This window comes from Rhinichthys klamathensis, unplaced genomic scaffold, assembly GCF_029890125.1.
Source record: "Rhinichthys klamathensis goyatoka isolate OS25496 unplaced genomic scaffold, OSU_Roscu_1.1 h1tg000064l_1, whole genome shotgun sequence".
NCBI classification, from domain to species: Eukaryota; Metazoa; Chordata; class Actinopteri; order Cypriniformes; family Leuciscidae; genus Rhinichthys; species Rhinichthys klamathensis.
Window position 1 is genome coordinate 3,861,493 of NW_026606607.1, and position 24,964 is coordinate 3,886,456.

Here is a 24,964-nt window from a genome sequence, read left to right on the forward strand (position 1 = left end):
TTAGGACATCGCACAAGATTTGTCTCAACACAGAAAACATTTTTTTGTTTATTGAAAGTGTGGTTTGTCATCTGAATGTGTGGAAAGCTTTTCAGAGAAGATAAGGCAATGTTATTTTAGCACAATTCACAACCAGTGGTAGTTCAGAAAAAAAAAAACATTTACCATTGAATATCTTTGAGAATACACGGTCAACTCACTTCATTAATATGCGCGGGGGAGGGAGAGAGAGCAAGACAGAGAGTGTGCGCGCGACCGGGGCTTTCACTCTCTCTGCTCGTTCTCACAGTTAAACAAGCGCAGCAGTCAGTCATCTACTACATCACTCACCGGTCAAATAAGGCTTTGGCGGGACAAAAATACGCCTTAGTAAGGCTGACAGAAAACAGCGTGCAAGTTTCAGTCTTCTTGCGCTTGATGTTTAAACTGAGAGGACTTGCGCTCGTACATGCGCTCGTGCAAAAACAAACATCCCCGCCCCCACACTCACATCTACACACACGTCAAATACACAGGAATGATTATCGGCCTGTTCACATTGGCCCTATTTTGACATCGGAACGATACCGATGTGTAAAAAAACAACCATATCGGCCGATATTATATCGGCGTCCGATATATCGTGCACCACTAGGTAGCACCAATCTGCCTATTTTAACTTAAAGATGCTGTATTACTTAAAAAATAGAATAAAATTAGTTTTTATAGATGTATTATTTTATATATAAGTAAATGGTGTTTCATTTAGAGGTGAATATTGTTTAATGCCTTGAATTTCCCCCAAATTACAAAATATTTATAGAAAATAAATGTTTAGACTATAAAAAATAGTACATTCATTTTACATTTATTCAGCCCCTATGACCAAACATATAATCCCATTTTAATTTAAATCAAACAATGATTTTATAAGATATGAGACTTCCTGTTTTCCATTTTTGCCTTACTTTATTCCCTTGTGAAGGCAACACCGTTCGAAAGATCCTATAAATGTTTGCACATTAACATCTTCAGTGTCTTTTGTTTCATGTTCAGTGTCATTTTGTTCCGAGTTTGGTGGCGATCCGCTACCAACATAGATTGTAAAAAAAGATGGATGACGCCCCTTCGCTCTCTTCCATTGGTCAGAAGTAAAGCCGCCAGTATCCCGATATGGCGCTGACATCTTGGAACTTGAGTCTGCGCAGTAGCGATTTCAGGACCAGACATGCGCAGTAGTGAGCAGGAAGTAAAGGTGCGAAATCAAAGCCCCGGCCTCACTCTCGCAGAATCAATCGTAAGCACACGCTCCGGCACTTAAAAAAAAATGAATTATAGAAATGTATATATTAACCCTCTGGGGACCAAGGTGTTTTTGGGGTCCTTGAGATGTTTTGACATGCCCTGACATTTGTGCTTTTTTCAGTTGCTTATAAACATATTAATGGCACAGGTGAAATTACACTCTATTTAGCACAAACAGGGCTACCATAATATGTGAGCAACATTATGTACATGTTTGTATTTTTGAGAGAATATGTGACCCGTCACGGAAACCAGGGACACAAGTCGGCAGCACAACTTGCGAGCAAAATGAGAAAGAAGCGTTTTTTTCCAAAATTGGTGATTTCCGCTTTTTTGCAGAATCTGTTAGTTGAGATCATGAAGAAGCCTCTCCATGTTTGAGATAACAGTATTGGTATATTTAAAAGCGTACATTTTGAGGTTGAAATCGGCTTGTTTTTCGGAGATTCTAGCATGCAGTAGGGGCGTGTCATTGTCTGTGTGTATTTCCATACTGATAGCCGCCGGCGCTTTTGCCGCCGGCGCTTTTGCCCCCGCCCCCCAACAGCGTGGCTACTTATTATGCAGCACTCTGGCCGGCTCTGTCTGATATCAAAATTCAATGAAGATCGATGCCGCAAAGATTGTCGCAGACGAGCTGAACCGTGGCAGTTACACCGAAAATGTTTTCGCCGCACTTTGTGGGCTCTGGAAACTGAACCGGAGGTATGGGCGCGGCGCGCGCGCCCTCGGTGCTTGAATACGGCGGCTCGGCTCGCTGACAGCGGTGGCTAACTGTTTCGTATGTGACGTCCCGATTGCTTTGAATGGGGAACGTTTTGTGAACAGGGAACAGACTTAATGGACTGGCAACAATCTCCATAGAACATGAACTGGCACAGAGAATCGAAATAGAGGATGCAGTTAAGACCTTTGCTGCGATGAAGGCCTGCCGTGCGCGTTTCTGAAACGTAAGTTAAGCTTTATTTGCTCCTTAGTCGTTATGTAAGATGCTGAACCTGCTGATGATATAATGTGCTTGCGGACATTTCATTTGTGTGTGTATACGCACATAAGAAAGTGGTAAAGAGATTTGCAACAGTAATCTGAGGAGGAAATATGATTATTTGGAAAATTCCTGTCATGACTGCTTAAATAAAAATGCCAGCAGGCATTTACCTCCTGCATAAACTTTAATATTCTTGACATTTTGGGCACACGCACGTTGCGCACTATTTGCGTTATATGTAGGCCTATGGCTTATTGGTCTTTGTGTGTTGTTGCTGGTTTTGCGTTATATGTATATGGCATATATTGGTCTTTGTGTGTTGTTGCTGGTTTTGCGTTATATGTATATGGCATATTGGTCTTTGTGTGTTGTTGCTGGTAAACGTTGCAAATAGAGGGGCAGCACAATTGTTTTTCGCCTAGAGCGGCAGAAGTGCATTCGCCGGTCCTGGGGGTGAGTTTGCATTAAACATTAAAGTTTGTCGTTTTGTTTTAATTCTAAGAAAAGGTACATGTTATCTCATGTTTAGTCTGTTTAGACCTTCCCATACCTACCTATTGTTATTAGCTAGCTCAGGAAAGAAAAAAAAAGCTGTAAAGCACAGGGGGAGCTTTACAGGGGGTATGGCTTATCTAAATGAGATGTAAATGAGCCCTATTGTCACTCCCAGCAGCAGAGAGAGGTGAGAACTGCACATCTTTCGAGGCGGTTTTCTCCACTTTTAGTTTTTTTGAGTGCCTAACTTCAAATGGCTACAACTTCTCCAAATATTATCAGATTTCCATGTGTTACACATCGTTGGAAAGCTTGGAGACCACACTTTCAGAATCTGTGAATAACTCAAAATGCTCCAGAACGACTTGTGTCCCTAGTTTCCGTAACTGGTCACATATTGTTTATGCATGGTTATTGAAAAATGGTAATTGTCTATTTTAGAGTTAAAACTTTATAATCTATCCAAAACTAGTCACACACACACAGAAACATGATTCAAATTTAAACAGTAGGCTATTTTTGCGTTTACAGACACTAACGTTATTATATATCGCGATTAGAACAAAGCACAAGAATAAAAACACTTACAGCCCAGCTCGCTCCTCGAAGTGAAAATAAACCAGGACTTGTACTGAGGTAGGTAAATGTCCCAGTATTATTCCTCACATCCGCGCAAGACGACAGTACATTAATCTGACTAAATATAGTGTGTTTACCGAGTTTATGTGGGCGTTTACACGCCTCAATGTGTTGCTTCAGATCATTAGCGTTTGAATAGCGCGCGTTCTCCGTGGGCGCGTCACATTAGCGGAATGAGATGCAAGAACGATAATGAGAACGGCTGACACCTCTCTCTTTTTATATAGATTACATAAACAGAGAATATTTATTTTAGTTTTAAATTAGATCATTTAAAAGTACAAACTTAAATTATCATAAACAAATATTGCTCATGTCTAGGTGAATAGTATTCGCTGAGTTTTGTTTAAGTTTAGAGACGTGCTCCAGAAAAAAAGTTCACGGAGAAGCAGAACGCACACCCTGTTTATTTTCTTTATTTTACAAAAGCACAATATTTTATTTCGATTTTAGGTGGGCACATAAAGTAGACATTTAACAGTTTATTTTTTAATATGTCTTAACTCTGTATGACCAGAAATGGAGTAGTTTAAAGTCTATTTTTCTGCTATGTGAAAAAAATCTGCCAAAACGCACCGGTGCGTTTGCCGTCCCCAGAGGGTTAAATTTAAAGCTCCAATCTCCTTAGTCCTCCGAAGATCCCGAAAAAAAGTATGTCAATCATGACGTCACACCACCACATCAAATAAATAACTAAAAACAAACTCTTGAAATTACATCAGCGTGATAAAAACTACCTTTAATGACAGAAATCATCTTTGGAAAAACGATATTTGAAGTGTAATTACATTTTTTAGTTGGTCTCACGTGTCGTTGAATAACATGGGGAGGCGGGGTTTATGACCTATACTAGGACCGGCCACCAGGGGGTGATCGAGAAGTTTTAGCTTCACTTTTCAGGGCTTGTGCGGCACGCTTGGCTGCGAACCGTAAGTCCGAGCCTCCCCACATAGGACTTTCGGTTTGCAGGGGGGCCTGCTACACCATTGTATTTGAGATATCAATTTACCATGTCAACATTATTCTGATGAAGTTTGAAGCAAATTGGGTAAAAATAAGAGAGTGATTTCAAAGAATTGTGAAAATGACAAACTTCCTGCTGCCAGTTGGTGGCACTATGACTTTGACTCACAATAGTCACATCCATGTGATTTGGCAACCTTCAATGAACATACAGATAAGGTTTAATCAAAATCAGTCAATGTATGCAGAAGTTATAACACACTTCCTGTTTCCCATTATAATTGTAGTGATTAGAATGTAAAGGTTAGGCATAGAGGGGGGCTGAGAAAGAGGACATTCTCTTGTCAGTACGATGCTTGGCCAGGATTATCGAGCGTCACTCTTAGGGTTATGGTTTGTTTCGCTGGTCTGGAGTAAATTTATATTGAAAACGTTGTACTCCTGGGTAGGGATATGGGGAGGTTGGTTATTTTTTGGAGTTTCGAGTTCATAGAGTGAGATCTGGGTAGGATCAAATATGAATATGGTTGAAATTTTAATCATTATAAAATATATATTGATATTATGAGTTTGATTGTAGTAATTCATTTGTAAATATCTAATTACTTAAAGAGATGATGGAACTAGAGGAGTTATTCTGTTATAGATTGCAAAAATGGATAGAGATCAGAGATGAGCCTTATATGGCTGATCCATATGTATATAAAGATAGTCCATCATCTGAAAAATTTGAGGGAGATTAGACGGCTGTGGGTTGGTGAGGGGTCAAGCCAGACGGGACCAGAACAAGAGGAACAAGGGGCAACATCACACAGGAGGTACAAGAGTAAGGAGAACAAGTGGGGGGAGAACAATCGGAGGAGGTCGAGCAAGAACGAGATGCAAGACCAAGAAACGGGTACATGAATAAGGGGAGGAGAATGAGAGATCTGGGTCATGCTGGATGAGGTGGCTGGAATTGGCTTAGCACAGATTGATGGCGGTGAACGTGAGGAAAAGGAGGAGGAGGAAGTTCAAGGAAGAAGAAAAGGTTGGGCGAAGGAAGGAGGACCCCAGAGAAAGGGTGGGTTTAGGAAGAGGCAAGGGGAACAAAGGGAAACTGTTGGACAAAGCCTTTTTGAGAGACAAGAGCACGACTGGGACAAGTTCAGAAATTGGACTCTTCAGCCAAGGAGACCAACATTGGTGCTGGGGGACTCCAATATTGGTAAACTACCAGCAGTGCAGGATGAGAGAGTGCAAGTGGTGCGCAATTGGCACATATTTACCAACTTCTGAAGAACAGGACACCAACAAGTTCAGAGGTAATGAAGGTGCTGCTGTCATTTGTCATTAACAACAGGAAGCACACTTTCATTGCTCTGCTAACCTTCTGAAATGCTCAAGTCTGCATGCTTATGATCAACTCACACTGGCTATTGCTAGTGAGAGAAAAAATGTTGCTGAGAGAACTGAATGATCACATCAATACCATGGGGGGAAGGCCATAGAAAATCTCCTGTATGGCCTGTTTCAAATGGAAACCGACCCAACCCACTTTACCTAGGAGATGGGAGAGGCGATGAGGACGCACTGGGCAAAGCATTTAAACTACTACTACATTTAAGCGACATCTTCTTTGAAGGGGGGAAAGGTGGAGGAGTGAAGCCACCATTTATAACCAGCTCGGGGGCTGGGAGCAGAGGAAGAGTCAGGTGCCAAAATTGGTGTGGAAGACACTAGAGGATGAGAGGGTGGTCAAAGGAATGATAAAGGCAGGAGAAGAATGGAATTTGTACAGAGGGAATTGGGAGGCCTTGAAAGGGTTGAGGGTTGTAATTTAGCCAGCGGATAAGGGTAGTGAGGTAGTAGTGATGGACAGGGAACAGTACATTAGGGAGGCTATGTGGCAGTTGCAGGATGGGGAGTTTTATAGACCGTTGGACAAGCCGATATTCTTGAAATCCGTTGACATAATTGAAGAAGAGTTAAAGCAACTGCATCAATAAGGTTATCTGACTGAGAAACAGACACAGTATGTGAAGGGACCATTAGTTGAGAGATTTAGTTTCCTTGAGAAAATGTGCCATTTACTATACCTGATATTTAACCAAATTGAATCAAATCAAATTGTGATATTTGTGTCAATACCCAGCCTTAATATTTTTCAAGATGTGGTAATTTTCCAGAAGTAGTTTTGTAAAACAAATTCTAAGAAATGATAAGAGTGATATACAATTTTGCATTATGATCTCAGGACAGTTGTATCACCCTGACACATTTTTTGTTCAGATATCAACATGAAATTTAATTTAGTGTTTAAAAACATGTTTATTTAAGATGAAGTGTATCACCAAGTCATTGTATGTTTGAATTGCATTCATGTATTTTTTTAAAAATAAATGTAAAGATAAAAAACATCATTGATCCTGTTAGTTTGAAACAAAAACCTACAAAACACGAAATAGCAAATTCAGTGTTTTTACATTTTCATCAACTGCTGCAGTTTTACTTGTTTCTGTCATCTTCCTCTAGATAAGCCTGAGAACTACGATGTCTGGTACGAGAGCAAGTTTGAGGAGTGTGACAAGGAGGCCTGTCTTTCCTTCTCTAAAGACATGTTGTGCTCACGGGTCACAGTGGACCACAACTATTATGCCATCTGTCAAAATTTGCTTTCGCGATATGCTACATGGCGGGGCAGCTCCGGCGGACTTCTTCATGACCCCCCGCCACACATAGCCAAAGACAGCCAGCTTGAAGCTCTTTTGGATGAGTGCGCCAACCCCAAAAAGCGGTATGGCCGTTTCCAAGCAGCTAAAGAACTCCGTGAGTACTTAACCCAGCTCAGCGGTACCACTAGGTAATGACCGCCCATACCTGTCAATGCTCGATGTTCACTCATCAATGTCCGACGATGTCTTTAGGGTCTGGGGATCCCCATTAGACTTATGACAAAGAGACTTAAGGTCTGACAAAGCTTCTGTCCTCTGTAACTCTATCTCAGACCAATCGTCCATCACTACAATCTGTTATGTGTACATTTTGTTTCTCTAAATCTTTAAATTATTGAAAATACTGCATTACTTCATTGCAAGGGTTCATTGCTTTTATTCAATGGTTTATTTTGCAATAAAGGCAGCGGTTACATCCTCATTGTCAACATCCTCCAGTTTCTCGCTGGAGGTTTACTTGCAAAATGGTGACACTGGGAAAGGCAGCTTGGGAATGCTAGTACACAAGCATTAACTCTGTCCAAAACGTTTTAGTGAACGTCTTCTGCCTAATTGATTCACTTACATTCCAGGAAGAATGAGTTTGGCATAAAGCATAATTTTGAGATGGTAGAGAGGATGTGGAAATTTGTACATAATTAGAGCAGATTGGAGGGGAAATGAGTTGGAATTGCTTTGCATATACCAAAGAGTCTGGTTCTATATAACTCAAACCTCTGAAGTAAAAGGGCAGAGACTTTCAGTAAAAATTTAGCATTGTCAAACCATCAGAATTACCCCAGAGCAGATTCATGAATGTGGTTACACTTGTTTCAAAGATTTGTGTTTGTATTAATCAAGCAAAGTCCAGAGAGGGCCACGATGAATCCAAATTACGTGGCACTATTAAATCAGAGAGGTCCAGGTCTCTAATCGGCCGTTAACTATAAATAATGTACTGGCACATGGCGTGATGCAGCACTATCAAACTGAACATGCATCTGCACAGGCTAAAATGAACTTTCTATCTTTAAAATCCATCTTAACATTTCAATTTCACAGCTCTGCAATTGAATTAATCAAAATTTAATCAAATGTCTCTAACACTTAAGATCATTTACTTTTGAGCCATCAGCCTGCTGTTTTTTTCCCCTTCCCTAGTTTGATTTTGCACTTGGTGGACCAATGAATTAGATCAGTATGCTAATGAGTATGCGTTAGATAATGAAGTACGCTAGCGCTTGACTGACAGCATCACTCCATTGAGCCTGGATTTTGAAAGCTAGCTAATCACTTTCAACTTGATGTTTCTGCCAGAGCAAATTAATGAAATTAATTAAGATTTTAATCTTTTTATTTCCATGTTTGGGTTCTGGCCAGTCAGGCCCTGAAGAGTCAAAGCAATAAGTGTCGATCAGCCATTATCACTGAAGATCCCTCTGCTCTTGTCAAATCTAAACCAGTGACCGGATGGCCTCTCTTTGGGTGTTGGCACGTGAGAGTTTTTTTTTTTTTGCGTGCATAAGTAACTGTCTGCTTTTGTACTGTACTTCTTTTTCAGTTGAGTATTATATCAGCCATGTCTGATTTTACTGTGCCTTTCATTCAGAAGTTGTATTTACAACTTTTTAGTCTGTTTAAATATCAAATAATAAACGAATATATATATATGTGTGTGTGTGTGTCTCTCTCTCTCTCTCTCTCTCCTTCTCTCTATCTCTCTCTCTCTCTCTCTCTCTCTCTCTCTCATATATATACTTCCAATGTCTGTTTTATTGTTGATGTCATAATGCTTTGAATCTCATTGATTTAAATTAGAATTTTTACAGAAGAGATTAAGTTTAGGCATTCTTGGTTACAATCATTTGTTAACTATTACAATTCATAACAACAATGTACTTAAAGGTGCATTGCGCAAGTCTCTGAGTTTTTGCAGATCTATGCCCCCTCTGGCGACAAGCGAAACTGCAACCAGACGTGTGCACGCTCATGGACCACACGCACACTTGCACGAACACGAGCTGTTCATAACCAAAGGAGCATCAGCCGCACAAATCTTTTGTTTAGAGTCATAATGTCTTCAGAGGTAATACAGTTACAAATCTGCAAGTCATTTTAAATATATGAAAGGAAAGGCATTTGAGTAAATTACACACTTATGTGTGAGGGGAAAACGGGGGTAGTAGAAAACTTCGGTTTTTGTTTCCATCTATCTCCATGTTGAACTGTTTTATGTGTTTACTGTATCCACTTATGATTGTATTATTATGGAAACACGTTCATGAACAATATAAGTTATTACTTTGTAAAAGCTCAAAATAATAATCAGAGGATCCCGTTTGAGCCCTAGAGCAGACCGGAGATCTCTCCATTTGTTGAAAGCCTTCTCAATGTTGACTCTCGTCTTATTCCGACGCCTGTCTGACTCCAATTTGGCCCTTTTGGTGGCACTAGACAAAAGTTTTCTTTTCTTTGTCTTGCGTGGAGTTTGCGTTGGGGTTTGGAATGAACTACAAGCCGGTCTCTTAGAATCCATCTTCTACTTTTGTCGAAAAGTTGACTAAAGTTTTGTCCCTCGAGTTGTCTTCACTGATACGGAGAATGGCGGCAAATACACAAACCTGCCAGACATAGCCAGGTGAGCGTGAACGCGCATGACGTCACGCCCAGTCTCAAATTCCGTCCCGAATCCCTCTTATTTATTTTACTGTACAGGATTATAGAGGCAATCGCAGTGATCAGAGAAGGGCTCATTCAGCCCATCAGGCAATTGTTTAAGCATGTATGGGTTAGAAAAACGGGTATTTTTAACATGAAATGTTGCGCAATGCACCTTTAAACTGAGGGGTTCCTGCATTTTCCTGGATTTATTAAGGTATATAAAAAAATTATATATCAAGGAACATGTATGTCAGTGTCTTTACTGACACGTTCATTCAGGTGTAAAGGCTGACTTGTAAGCTTAGTCCCATAACATAGTGAGTCGCCTTGCTGTCTGCTACCTACATAGGTATGAAGCTTTGAAGAATGTTGGTAACCAGACAGTTGATGGTAGCCATTGACTTGGTTACCAATATTTTTTTAAATATCTTATTTTTAGTTCAACAGAAGAAAGAAACTAATGCCGGTTTGGAACAACATAAGGGTAAGTAAATGATGACAGCATTTACATTTTCAGTGAACTAACCCTTTGAGTGACTGACTTTTCATGAGAAGAAACTCAAATGTGGCACACAGGACATGTGACTCTAATTTTTTTACTCTAATTAATGATTGCTATGCACTGGTAATGGGTAGAGACACTTTTTAAAATAGATTAGTAAAGCCCTTATATACTTTAAGCGAAATCAAAGAACAAACTGGTGTGGCTTCATTTTGAACAAAATCAAGCCAAAAGGGAATTTGCTTGGAGTTTGTTTCAGGGGCTCAAAACACTGTGTTAAAGTGAACTCTCCGGAAAAGTTTGCTCCAACTGATAAGCATTTTCAACCTACCACTGGATCTGTGGCGATAATGTAATCAGATAGGTGTGTTCTGAGCTCCGCTGCCTTTGAGGTGGAAATAAAGTGAATTCACGCCATGTTGTAGTTACCGTAATTACGAGATTCCGACTTGTAAAACGGAATCTTGTAAGCGTTCACGTCCTCATAGAACTCGTAATTACAACTTGTAAACTGAATTTTACGAGAGCTCCCACTTGTACCACATGACCACTGTACCACTTGACAACTGCAGATTCATATTGCCGTTGATAGTATATGCCACAGGAATGCCTAATTCCGAGTCACAGCTCCCAGTAGAAAATTGCGGGTTGTCATCTTATAATTAGGACAGATTGAATATAAGAAATTAACCAGAGAATATTGCTCTGTTCACACCGTCGTAGTGATGGGAGAAACAAATGCCTGCTGCCTACTGGTCAGAATGGTGTAAATGCAACGAAAACTCAGCCCAAACATGCAGGAAAACTCCTTTTACAAATCAGTTGCAAATGTTTTATTGAGTTATGGGCAACTCTGTTGTTTAGACGCCACACTGGGAGGATCACACTGTCTTTCTGCTAGTGAGTTTAAGGCAGTATTTTAAAACATGAATACAAAAAAAATAGTTGGTGAATATTTATTTTTATTTGGACATTTCTACCATATGATGGATGAAGCAGTGAGCACCCAGCACCTGAAACTTGTTTTCATGGCAACCTGGTACATTAAGCTTTGAATTCTGCAAAACTATGGTGAAAACATCAAATTATCACGCAGAGCGATAAAATAGCCTCTCTTTCCAAACGATACCATGAAGAATGTGAATACTCACTTTCAAGGCAAAACCAAAACAAAATGTAAGCAGATATTGGTATGAATTTAGTAGCAGAGGGCGATCCTCCCAAAATGATGGTGCATCCCCAGCATGCAACCGGCATGACGTACAGTAGCTACGCATTCTCTATTGAAATTTCCATACAGTTATGATGTAACAAAGCCTCATTTACTGAAATCATGTGACTTTGGTCCTGTCCCAAAAGGCTTGTTCGACCTGAACCTGCGCCGCACAGACCGATCGGTTTATGACATCAAAGTACCGCGAGAGCGATTAGAGAGCAGATGACTCCTTATGCTTTTGAATCACTCTCGCGGGACTTTGATGTTATAGCGGCAGCCAGTAATCGCTAAAAGGCTGAGTAGAGGGAGTAAATGTTGACACGTTTCCACTGCAAATCCAGGTGGTTTATTGTAACATTGAAACGAACAACATGATGAATGATGACAGTAAAGTAAGCAAAAAAGCAATGAAATGAAATAAAACTAAATGAAATGAAAATGGTCAACAGAAAGTGAGCGTCCCAGCTACTCACCTCCTTCCTACATGCTAACCACACGCATACTAACAGGTAATATAGTACACCTATACCAAGTAACGTAACAAACTGAAAGTAAAAATTTCTAAATAAAAGACATCAACCCAAACCTGGCACCTACAGATGTCATAAACCGATTGGTCTGTGCAGCGCCGGTTCAAGTCGAACAAGCCTAAATAGAACCCTAAGCCCGGGCAATCTTCCTCCAAATCCACATGTTCGTGACGTAATTCAGCTTTGACTGCCAGGTAGAAGTCTGCTGTGGAGCTCGTGGACTTGCGGGCTTATCGGCCGCAAAGGGGGGCGCTAGTGAGCACCCTTCTGAAACTTGAAATAACAAATGGGACACCCTATGGTCTGTGGACTTAACGGCCACGCAAATGATTCGCATAGGTTTTGAAGCTTCACAAAGCAGTGTTTCGAAAGCGCCCATCACATCACACATTTGGACTAGACTTTGCACTTAAAATGCTGTCTCAAGACATATTTTAATAATTTCCACGAAAAATCACGAATCACAGCCAATCAGAAGAGTGTGTGGGCGGGGCTTTGTCTGCAAGCACACTTTTGTCTCGAACTCGCAAAGACATGGATAAGTACAAGCGTGCCACACAAGTCCCGAAAAGTGAAGCCAAAGCGTCTCTAGCATAGGTCATAAACCCCGCCCTATCCATGTAGTCCAATGGGACGCGAGGGAAACTAAACAATCAAATTACACTTCAAATAATTTTTTCCAAAGATGTTTTCAGTCATTTTAGGTAGTTTTTATCACGCTGATGTAAGTTTTAAGTGTTCATTTTTTTAAATAAGTTTGGTGTGTTAGTTATTTGATGCTATAAAAACGGGAATGTGACGTCATGATTGACAGTTGTGATTGACAGCTTCTCTAAACGAAGTAGTGACTGAGGCACCAACGGACTTTTGGGGGGATTTTCGGGAAGAGATTGGAGCTTCAACTTTAATTTCTACATTTTCATGACTGTTTATTTCACACCGACATAATGAGTTGTTCTGCAGGAAACTGTACTAACCATTTCTGCGAGAGTGTGGGCGGGACCTTGATATCGCGGCTCCACTTCACGCTCATTAATCAGGTCCCGCGTTCACTAGGCTACTGCTGAGAATCAGGTCCCAAATCAGCGCAAGATGTCAGCGTCATATTGGGACTTTGCCGGCTTCACTTTTCTACAATGGAAGAGAATGAAGGTGCATCGTCCATCTTTTTTTTACAGTCTATGGGTAAGTATAAAACCAAATCAATTTAAAATATATATATATTATTCACACTGGGTGAATGATATAATATTTGCCATTGGACACACACTTGCTCATAAAGAATTCACAGTTTAAACGTTCTGGTTTCCTTGAAGTTATTTTCAAGATCTGGGGTGAATTAAGCCTTTCATTAAGCACCATGTAACTCAAAGTGATATTCATACCCAAATCAATCCATTTTAATACTATACTAAACAAATAATAAGAACCTGAGATTGCTGTCAACTGCGAGATTGTAGAAATAGAAATCACTGCAAAAATATTATACTCCATCACTCATCCTGTATTGCTGTCTCGGGTGATTTTTTTTTTCTTATCACGTGCCATAGGACATGCTATTATACATTCCTAGAGCACATTTTTATAAGAACCGTCTGAAATTCTTTTAATACAATCATTTAAAATAACAGGACTAAAGCCGAGTTTGCCCTATACAATTTTGGCCAATATTTTGCTGTCTGAGATATTTTGAGAATCCTAAATGATTCCTCTGATTCTGGGCCAAAATCTGAAGTTTTTAATCGCTAGTTTGACAAGTTTGCGACAGCCGATTAATGAACATTGCGAACTACAGTAGTTTCTCCTACGACGACTATCATATCAAAAACCAAGGAGCGCAGAACCAGATGACGAAATTAGTGAGACAACAACAAACCACTTTTTTTTTTCCTTTCCATTTTCTTTTCAGGAAAAGCTATGATAAAAATGAATTCTAGAGATTGTTTGTTTGCTAGCCACCATTTCTCGCCCGCATGTAAATGCAGCTCACAGTCACTGAACGTGTCACAGATTGATGATGATTGACTGATGTGAGTCTTCTAGCATGCGTCTGTTTTTAACGCATCTTGACTGCCATATAGTCTGACATTAATGATCCTACAGTGTGACAGCATGTTCATACAGCTTAAGCAACAGTCGTAAAGGACTATTATAAAGCGTACAGTGTGCACCTACCTTAAAGGGATACTCCACCCAAAAATGAAAATTCTGTCATCATTTACTCACCCTCACGTTGTTGCAAACCTGTATGAGTTTCTCTCTTCTGCTGAACACAAAGGAAGATATTTTGAAGAACGATTGGAACCAAACAGTTGTTTGGCACCATTGACTTAGTAGAAGAAAAGAAAAATACTATGGAAGTCAATGGTGCCAAAGTTCCAATCGTTCTTCAAAATATCTTCCTTTGTGTTCAGCAGAAGAAAGAAACTCATACAGGGTTGCAACAACTTGAGGGTGAGTAAATTATGACAGAATTTTCATTTTTGGGTGGAGTATCCCTTTAACATTATTAATTACATTAGACAATTAAATGTTTTGACATGCAACCTTACATTAGACAATAGCTTTTTTTTAACTCTTGTTTACATGGTAATGTTCACTGGGCTTAGCATTTGAGTTATTTATATGATTTTTTGTGTATAAAATTTTACATCCAAATGGTCCTCTCTTTTCTATCTGGACAGCTGTGTTGAGGATGGGAAACTTTGGCTAATGTGAAGCATATACGGGCTGAAATGAGTCCCTGTGCTGCAGCTTAGAGAGTCTGACAGCTATTAAGATCAGCTTCATTACTACTGCAGCAGCTCCTCTGATAGCAATCACCATTTCAGAAGTTGTGTGTATGTTCAAAGATGTTTCATTGGCTAAAAGAATTACTTGATCCCCTGAGCCACAACACATTTCAGACTCAATGCATAAGGGTGGAACTGCTAAGTGGCTAAATGATGTGTTTGTGAGTGTGTGAGAAAAAAGAGAGAGATGTGGTCCTACTGTAACTGTCTGTCAGTCTATAATTATGCCTCTCTGTTTTGACAAACACATTGTTGTCGGTATTCATCATAAAATAGACACTCAGACACAAATTGTCTTCTTAAAGTGCCTTACGGAGCAGAATAATTCCAATAGTGTGCGCTTACAGGGGAGCACTGCAGGAAATGGATCCGACTCCTGGGGCCCGTACCATCCTCACTTGTTGAAATAAACACAAGCCTGAAACGACTCGGGCCCGAGTGTTTTTATCGATAGAGCACAGGAAGAGAGGAAGTTTAAAATCTCCTGCTGTCTCCCATGAGTCGAATACGGTATCTCAGAGAATCGTTCAGAATGGTTCTTATGGCTAATTCTATTCCTTAAATATGATCTGTTATAGATGATCACTTTTTTTTTTACATGATCAGCTGTCCAGAAATACATAAATAAAAAGCCCAGTTTCTGATCTAGAAGTTCAATCCCACTGTGTGATAGAAGTGTGTAGAGGTTTAACAAATTTTGCAAGTTAAAAGAGATGTGGTTACGTGGTTGGTAGGTATTGTAACTGTGGACAAGCAAATGTGTATTTTTATGTTATTAAAATTATTACAGCTTTTTCCCTGAGGAGTATTTGTTTATCAGTCAAATTTTAATAACAAAAACTATTAATTATTAATAATGCTAATTTTTAAATTACTTTTTGGTTTTTACTCCTTTAGCTCAAACTAATTTAGAGTATAACAACAACAGCCATGGCTAGTTAAAAAGGCAAATAAAAATACAGATGTTTAAAGGGTTTAAAGATAAAAGGTTTAAAGATGGCTGCTGTTGTTGTTCTTCATTCGTAGTGCCCTGTTTAGGCATCATTTATGCTATTTAGAATGCACTTGAAAGAGGACTAGACTACATTAGAAGAACCAATCTTCAGATTTGTCAAAGTTTGCCAGGTAAGTGATTTAGTATCTTACTTTTGTTTGAGGAACTTGAGCACAACTGTCCTTTTCACTTATATGTGTTATGTGTCAAATAATAGTTTAACAGTTTAATAAGTACATATTACATTAGATGGACAGAAATTTTGATTACAAAGTCAAAAACACATTTCACTGTTTTCCTGAGTGTTTTATGTACAGCTGGCCACAGACTGACACTGCTGTGTGATTATTTGTTGTTTCCAATGTAGTGTATTACTGTGTGTTATCAACTGTTTCAAATGAAGCGCTCCTAAACCACACATCGTTCTGTCTAAGTCTAAGGTTCTTGGCCAAAATAATCTACAAAGTGGACCAGCCTCCATGCCAACAGTCAAAAGTCTGGTTGTGTTGCCAGTCTTATGATTTGCACCTCTGTAAATGTTCTGCTTGTCATTTGATCTCAGCCCAGCAATAACGACAGGGCAACTCAAATCTCCCACCTTTGAATCACGCAATTCTCGCTTATCGGTGGAAGTACTTTAAATAGGAAGCATGCTGGTAAGGTTCTGGGATATGTTATCTTAATCTGAACATAACTCCAGCTTTGCCTGTCAGAAAGCAGGGCTTGTGTTAAGGCCCAGATATCTCATTTAGACCAGAAAGTGAGAAACCTCCCTGGCTTCCATTACGGAGCCAGAACGGAAAGAAAAATGAACAGCGACAAAAGGAAATGTTCCCAGCTCACCGTTGCTCTGCTAACTTGATAAAAAGTCTATTTAGTGCTTGTCAGGCTGAGCCAGAGAAAGAGAGAGTGTATGTGTGCACTAGAGAGAAAGCGTTTTTAGAAAAGTCTGGGTGTATTTGTTGGGAAATAACTTTGGCCAGCATATTCAGGCAAGGTTGTTATGTTTGTCAGGGCCGGTAAGGAGAATTTACTCTGAGGTTCTAGTCTAAATCCATCTATGTAGGCCTATGTGTTTGGGCAGTGCATAAGGTCTTGTGGTCTAACAGAGGGTATGCAGTAGTTGATGGGGTGACATACCTAGCCAGTGGTAAAATGATTCCTTTTGTAAATGATCTTTCCTTTTGAAAGGTTTGGGTCAAACAAAGAATGAAAGCCGTATTCAATGGTCATCTTCAAAGTGAAGCTGATGATGACATCCCAAGTATTTCATAAGTAGAGGTCTTTAAGCCAGGTCACCTGACTGAATACAAATGCTAAAAGCATTAAATAAAAGTTCTATACCTAGTGACTGCTCACCTAAGCATCCTTTTTTGGCACCATAGCCTTCCAAACAGTAGGAAGCAAAACTAGATTTTCGCATGTTATGAAAAAGATTTGAGTAGTTCTTGTCAATGCCAAATGTCAAAGTCAAAAGACCGTTTTAATATTCCTCCACAATGTATGGCTTGACTTCCTCTTTCAAAGTATGTCTATAGGATTTTTTATGATCACTTAGAAAAGTAATAGCATACCTCTCCTCAACAAGCCGTATGAGCTTTTATTTGTATTTGGTAGAATTTCATATACTCATACATTACCCTTCATACTTTTTTATGTGGTAAGGACACTAAAACATTTAGCTGAACCTTTAGCTTTGGCATTAAACAACAATTGCTGGATCCCCTGCAGTCCTGTTGCAGATCCCCTGTTGAGGACCCTTGTATTAGAATATCAACTTCGTTAGCTTTGCAACATGCTGACGTGATACTTTTTTGCATAGGTTTCACACTCTTGAGGGCACACTGTCTTGCAGAGTTTAGCTCCAACCCTGATTAAACAAACCTGATCTAGCTAATCAAAGTATTTAGGAGTACTAAAAAATCCAGACAGGTTTGACAGATGTGTTCTATTGGAATCAGCTGTGATTGTTAGTTGTATATTTTGAGCGCTTCATATAAGAAACCCAACGATCAAATGTGAATGACTGCTTTAGCCGCCCATGAATAACCAGGTCAGCATTGTCTGTCAGGTTCCATTCCTGTTGCCTTAGAAGGTTTATGTAGACAGAGGGGCAGCTCACTAGGGTTTAAACAGAGCTCAGGTCTGTTCAAACTTCCATCCACTATTAGTTTGAATAACGAATCCATTGTAAACAAGAACTTTCTATCATATACACTAGGTGCTTTATCTTGTTAATGATTTCCCTATTGCGCTCGTTACCCCAGCAACACCTCACTTTCCCCACCTCTGAGATGATTTTGCCATACCGTATCCTGGATTTCCAGCTCCGGCTAGCTGTCAGGGAGTGGTCTGAAGCTTACCCAGCAGGGGTTCACAGGCCTTAGTGCAATTCCATTACTCACCCGCACTGCAGCTTAAATCCACATTATCATCCACACCGGAGGGGTTTGGATAGACAGATGATTTGAGCCCCCCTTGCCCCCTTCCCCCATCTCCTGTTCCCTCGCTTATCTCCCGAGGCACATTAGCAGACACCCTGCTTCATTATAATAAACATCGTTTATTCAGCGTGTGCTCTTATCCAGAGTGTTCACTCACAGCCAAAAACAATATATGATCCAATGCTCACACTGGAGGAAACACACACTAATGTGAAGAATGACAATGAAGGAAATGCAGGTAACCAAATCCTGTGGCAGAGCTAATCTATGGAAGAAACATTCACAAAGGGTCTCATTACCTTCACTGACTATATGTTGTATTTGTAGGTTTTGGAAATGTATAGGGAAATATATATTATTGGGATTAAGAACAACAGAGAACAGAAACATTATATCATAGAGAAGTCTCCTAAATAATCAGATAATTTAACCTATATATGACAAGACAAGGTTAGTTCAGATTGTAAAATGTCCTGTGGTGTGACTCCCTGATTTTTACTTGATGGTTACATAACATGACATTTTTAGAGTCATTACATTTTTAAGGTATGGTTTATGGCCCAGATTCCAAATATCCCAAATGCCAAATTTTACTCATCCCAGATGTTACTCAGACTGTCGGGTACTAATCTGCAGTGAATTCTTCACCATATGATGTTTGATTAACAAAGTTCGTGAGGAGCACGTTCAAATTATTTATCCGATCAGTGTGAGAGGAGGCCTATAAATACGTAGACGACTCACCTATGTTCCTCAACAGTTTTATCTGCATCCCTCCACAACCCTGTCTCCTCACACTCGTCTTGTTACTTTCCTAACCAGAGATATGGGTGAGTACAATGGGTTTGGGCCACATTCCGAGCTCGGAGCCCTCCCCTGGACAGCACACCAAACACGCATACTCTTTTACTCTATCTAATCATTTGTAAAGTGTGAATGTGCCCTACTCAAAAGAGGTTATGTCCAGGGCATGGGCTAGTGAATTCCACAAGTCCACATCAAATGTGTCATTTGGAAGAGGGCCACCTTCACAATTATTTATTTTTTAAAGAAGGGGTGTTCTTAAGTGGAAAGTATTGCCATCTTAAATCGCAAAGCAAATCTTCTTACTGTTTCCTTCACAGTTTCTTCAAGAAAGTATGTCCTTTCAATTGGGCAAATCCATTGACATCAATTGATTTGTGCTCTTTCTTAAAAAGACAGATTATTGGTATGCTGTGACACTTCTTCCATTATTGTATCGATCAATATTGATCTTTTTTTTTCACTGCTGTATGGTTCACTAACAGTCCAGTGTCCCAAGCTGACAATGAGAGTATGAACTACATGTGCAGACAATAAATTGCTGACATGGAGCTGGGGAGAAATGTAGCAGAGGCCCCTGACCCTATATGCTGCCCTTTACTTGCCCTTGTGCAGCATTCACCATGTGCACCCCATCCTCGGCCCCTTTTCACACTCAAGCTCCATACGGCTTTCATCCTCACACCCCTCCTGGGCTATATTTACACTGATGTGACCCCAAATGGTATGCCTGCCAGAGGGACGCTAGATGCTTTTCACATCTGCCTAGCACCCCCTTTGGTGTCCTCCTAGGAGTCTTGCACCATAACAGTGTCGTTTTTTCCATCCATTAGTGGCACATAGGGAAGATATGCAAGGAAGGTTGCTGCTAAAATGTTTTTGGCACCTCAAAAAGTGTTCAATTGAAAGATCTGGTAATGTTGTTTTCTTGCACCACAAGATGAGAGTTTCGGTGCTGTCGGCTTATGCATGTGATGCTCTTTGAGAGTTGAACAACAAACTGTGCGTGTCGAAGATTTAGCTTTGGACACTGCATTCTTACTCTTGAGATCAAGAGTTGTGATGATGATGTGAAGTTGGAGGTCTCGATTTGCTCCATAAATGCATCTTTCTTGACTCTTCAGTGATAGAGCTTCGTATGTCTTTCTACTTCATTCTGTGCTCTCGCAGGCTAGATGTCTGCTGGGCAGACGGTGGGAAGCATGTCCCATTCTCTCAACTATTGTCACCTCCCATTACAAGGATGATTTCAAAAGTTCAGTGCCATGCTATTACCACAAAGGGAATCTCTGTTAGCAGAAAAGCAGATGAAAAGATGAAAATGTGAAACTGCTATACCACTCCTGGTTGCCATCAAAGTGGAGCGTGAAGTTCTCAATGCATATAACTGTTGTCTGAGTGGCTCCTGCATTGCAAGGGGGACATAAATTTGTTGAGACTGTTTTGTCTGTAGTGCTGCCAAGCCTTCCAGATCTTCCTGTTCCTTTTGAGTCCATTTGAGAAAATATTTTTAGCTTCAAGTAGACTTGCATTGTGATGTCACGCTTTAAGCTTTTGGAGATAATCTCTCGTCTCTCTGGGTTCTTGCTACAATGGGATTTTGATGACACAAAATATGCTGAAAAATATTTAGCTAACAGTAGTTAAACCTGCAATTCTTTGTTACATGTGTAAGTGGAGATGATGCCCACTAGAAATGGACACAAAGGATTACTGTAGATCAGGAACTTAGGAACAAAAGGATTGCATGCAGTGAATGTGGGTCACACACTGTCATGAGTGAAACTAGCTACTCGCTGGATTACCTAAATCCCTCCACTGAAGGTCAGTGTGAACAAAGGTCAATCCAAGGGTTAGCCAGGGTTACTGCAGCCCATCTGCTTGTCCATATATGCAGAATAGAGAAGCAGCTTTAAGCAGCAGAGCATGCAGATTCTGAATGTTACCATGAGGGATGGTTCTTTCTGCTTGTAATACAGTTTTTTTGTTACCTTACACCATGCGTTCTCAACCCTGGTCCTCGATGGCCACGGTCCTACAGAGTTTAGCTCCAACCCTAATCAAACACACCTGAACCAGCTTATTAAGCTCTTCAGGATGACAGGCAGGTGAGTCTGATCAAGGTTGGAGCTAAACTCTGCAGGACAGTGACCCTCGAAGACCAGGGTTGAGAACCCCTGCCTTACACAGTCATCTGTCTTTTGACCCTTAATGCAAAGGTGAGAGAAAGAGAAATAGACCATGGGGAGAATTTTGTCAATGAGTTAATATGATGGCAAGTGTTTCTCAAAATTGTGATCTTGGTCTTGAGAGCCCTAGATATGATACAAATATTGATCTAAAACAACAACAACAAAAACCCTATAGTTTTACAATTTCTTTCTTCCACGTTCTAGCTTGTACTCTACAGTAGCAAAGTTTTGGAACTTTGCATTTTCAGGACTTCTCAGTTCTCACATTATTACTTATGGGTGGGGCCCTGTCTTATGGTTTGGTGGCAGTTCCCTTGGATTTGCAGGACACCACTGACCTATTCTGCATAATCGGTGTGTGTGCAATGGTAGTGTGCTATTTCGAACATGCCATGTCTCTGAGGTGCATTTTCTTCTCTGGTTACATTGCCTCTAGTTTACTCAGCCATTTTCACATATTTAAACCACAAAGAAAATGCAAGTATTATTGTTCTAACATCAAATATCTACTGTCTTTGAGTCAACGACTGGACAGGAAATAGACCTTAACCTCCACTTAGCCTGCTGGTATCATATGGGTGGAGCTCACTTGACCCACATCCTTCTGACAAGCATCCTCTTACATGGCGGGTCAAAGAAAGAGCTGTGGTTTCTGTGTAAAGTCTGTGAAAGAGAGCTCCATTACAGTGTGGCCAGGCTTTGATCAAGTGCCATTTAGAAAGGTCCTGGTATCAGTTCAACTTTTCACATTGTCATAATAATTACCCCTAACAGCACTAATGGATTCCACAATAGAAATGAGTCAAAAGCACAGGAATGTGAGAAGATTATTATTATACTCTGATCAAAATAAGATCAGTATGCTTATTCTTGTAAGCGGTGCCCAGTGTGTCAGAGTGTGTAAAAGAGGATTAATAGTGTGCCAATTAAACAGGCAGGGGTCCCACTATAGTTTTATTCTTGCACTTAATATTTAGTTGGTTGCCATTAAAGGTGACAGATCTGCCAGACTAAGGGTATGTTTACACGACAGCAATGTACTAAAAACGGAAAAGTTTTTTCTTTGCATTGTTGACCTTTATCGCCTTTGGCTTTTGGCTTGCTTAGTTGGGGAAATTTAATATTCAATAATATTATTGATCTATCTGCATTGACACCATCATATGAGAACTGAACTGAGCTGGGCGATGACATCACGGTTTTCTCCAGAGCGGCTAGATATATAAATTAACTAAATAAATAACTTTTTTACAACAAAAATGAACCATCGCTGAACTCACTAAAGCTAGACTATGATGCTATTTTCTTCTAGAAACAAACTTTGTTGCATTATTTCCCTGTTATCGCTGTAAAGCTGCTTTGAAACAATCTGTATTGTAAAAAGCGCTATATAAATAAAGGTGACTTGACTACAGGCAATGTTGTCAAAATGATCCCCATTCACACGGATCCGTGAAAACAATTACAATCGCTGTATTATGCTGCCAGTAAATACAACTTAAATTTCAGTCAATTCTATAGCTACAATGAAATAACTTAAATTGTCTTAAAATGCTCTTTTCTGATGTTTAAACCCGTTTTTGCTTCAACATGTTACATGCTGCCCAGGACAGATTATAACAACTCATTCTCACTTCCAAGGCATCTAAAAATGAAGTATGGTCAAGTGCCTTTAGCGTCGCTATTAAGACAATATCAATTAGCAATCAAAGCTGATGTAATGCTTTTTCAGGCGGCAATTTTTTTTAACGTTTTGTGATACGGTTATCACTTTTGGGTTTGTTCCTCCCACAAAGCAAACGTTTGGTCTTGGAAGATTTTTGAATTGTGGCTGTTGTTATACCTGCATGTTGTTTTATGCTGTTTTATATTGACAATGGTTAGGTTTAGGTGCTCAAAAATGTCTAAACAGTGTAATGTCAATAAAATGATTCCTGTTTAAATCATAGCATAGTATATCATGCCCTTCGAGTCTGTGTATTGATGCCAAAGATTTCTCAGATACCTAAGGGAAGCTTTAGGATCTTAATAGTGACAACTAAAGGCGTGTGTCCATTCTTCAGTTATTGATGCCTTGGGAGTGAGAATGGATTGATTATTATTACATTACATGTGGTCCTAACCAACTTTTGAGTGATAGTTTGAGTGACTGACTCATTGGACCCTGTTTACACCTGTTTTTAGTGTTGCACTTCAGATCAACAGCATTCCACTCTTACCATCTGGTTGTTCAGGGGGTTCAGGAATGTGAGATAGAGTGTGAACTTTACACTTCAGAGTTGCAGCTAGAGCATTATCCTGAGAGGCTGTTTCTGCTTGAAGGGTGTACTTTTCACAATCATCTGTCCTAACAGCTGCCAGCTCCATATCTCTCTGGAATACTGGTCCTGGACACAACATAACTTTAAACCTTATCAAACAGAAACTAAAACCTTACAATGTATCTAACATATTTTCCTGGTGAAAAAAAATAATGATAACAATTGGGGATGTTTTTTTTTTAGTGATTTGCAAATTACAATGACATTTGTCTATTTGTTTAATGGGTAACACTTTATAATAACTACACGCTAATAATCATTAGTTAAGCATGAGTAAACAGTTAATTCATCATTCATAAAGCATTAATAGACATTAATAAGTAGTTTATAAATACAGCTATAAATGCTTTCTTCTTGATTTACAAGCATATCTATAATTTTTTTAATAATTGTATTTTCATCCTTTATTAATGATCAATTTATTATTTCTAAATGATTAATTGCATTTTTTATAAACCAGTTATTTAAGAGTTTTCAGTGGTTCACAAGATTACTTAGAACGTGTAAGTAAATGATTAATAAACTATTTAAATGTACATTCATACATCTTATTATTCAGACATATAGTGATGGTTACTTAGTGTGTTAATAAATGCTTTATTAACATGTATTTAAGCTGTAATTCAGGGTTAATTTGGGTAGTTATAAAGCATTTAGTAGTGGTCAGTTAACTATGTTTGTGAGCTCATCTAAAGTGAGGACTATTCATGCCTTGTAAAGCATTTAGAAAGGAGATTTAAAGGCTGTTAAATATTTCTATGTTCTGTATCACTGTGTTGTGTTTGTTACATTTTACTGTTTAGAAGATTGATGCGCCTTCAAATCTCCTTTATAAATGCTTTACAAGGCATGAATAGTCCTCACTTTAGATTAGCTCACAAAATAGTTAACTGACCACTACTAAATGCTTTATAACTACCTGTATTTACTACATTTACTAACACTTTCTTAGTGATCTTATGAATAACTGACAACTCTTAACCCTCTGATGGTCTTCAAAAAAAAGTCACACTCATGGTCTTCGGGGTCTATTGGACCCCAGACAACAACATTTAATTTTGTAACCGAACAATATTTTTTTTTTTAACAAATATAATTTTACTCTGTTTATTAATGTTTTTACTCAACATTTGTGCAGTTTTTGGAGAATTTATGATTTTTTTTAAATTATTATAAATAAATAAATAAATATTTAATTAAATAGGATTTTTACAAAAAAACAGCATTTTATGTTAAATAAATTTTATAAAAGACCCAGATTTCTAACTTTCATTCCTGGGGATACCATGGATAATTTTACAAGGTTTAATGTAAGATTTTTGCCCATTTTTTGGAAAATACAGGTTAAAATTTGTAATAAATCTTTTTAACCACTAGATGGCTATAGAGCTCCATTATATGCTATTTGCTATTTGAATTACTGAAAGATTTAGTTTCTAAAGTTGG

At 39.2% G+C, this 24,964-nt stretch overlaps 1 protein-coding gene across 1 annotated transcript in view; it reads left to right on the plus strand.

Annotated features, from left to right (window-relative positions):
- dipk2ab (divergent protein kinase domain 2Ab) overlaps positions 1 to 8,735 on the plus strand; it is a 48,816-nt gene extending 40,081 nt beyond the window's left edge. Inside the window, exon 4 of the mRNA XM_056249912.1 lies at positions 6,884 to 8,735. Within this exon, the coding sequence (XP_056105887.1) occupies positions 6,884 to 7,215 (332 nt within the window). The 3' untranslated portion in view covers positions 7,216 to 8,735. The remainder of the gene's footprint in view (positions 1 to 6,883) is intronic.
- The last annotated feature ends 16,229 nt before the right edge of the window (positions 8,736 to 24,964 follow it).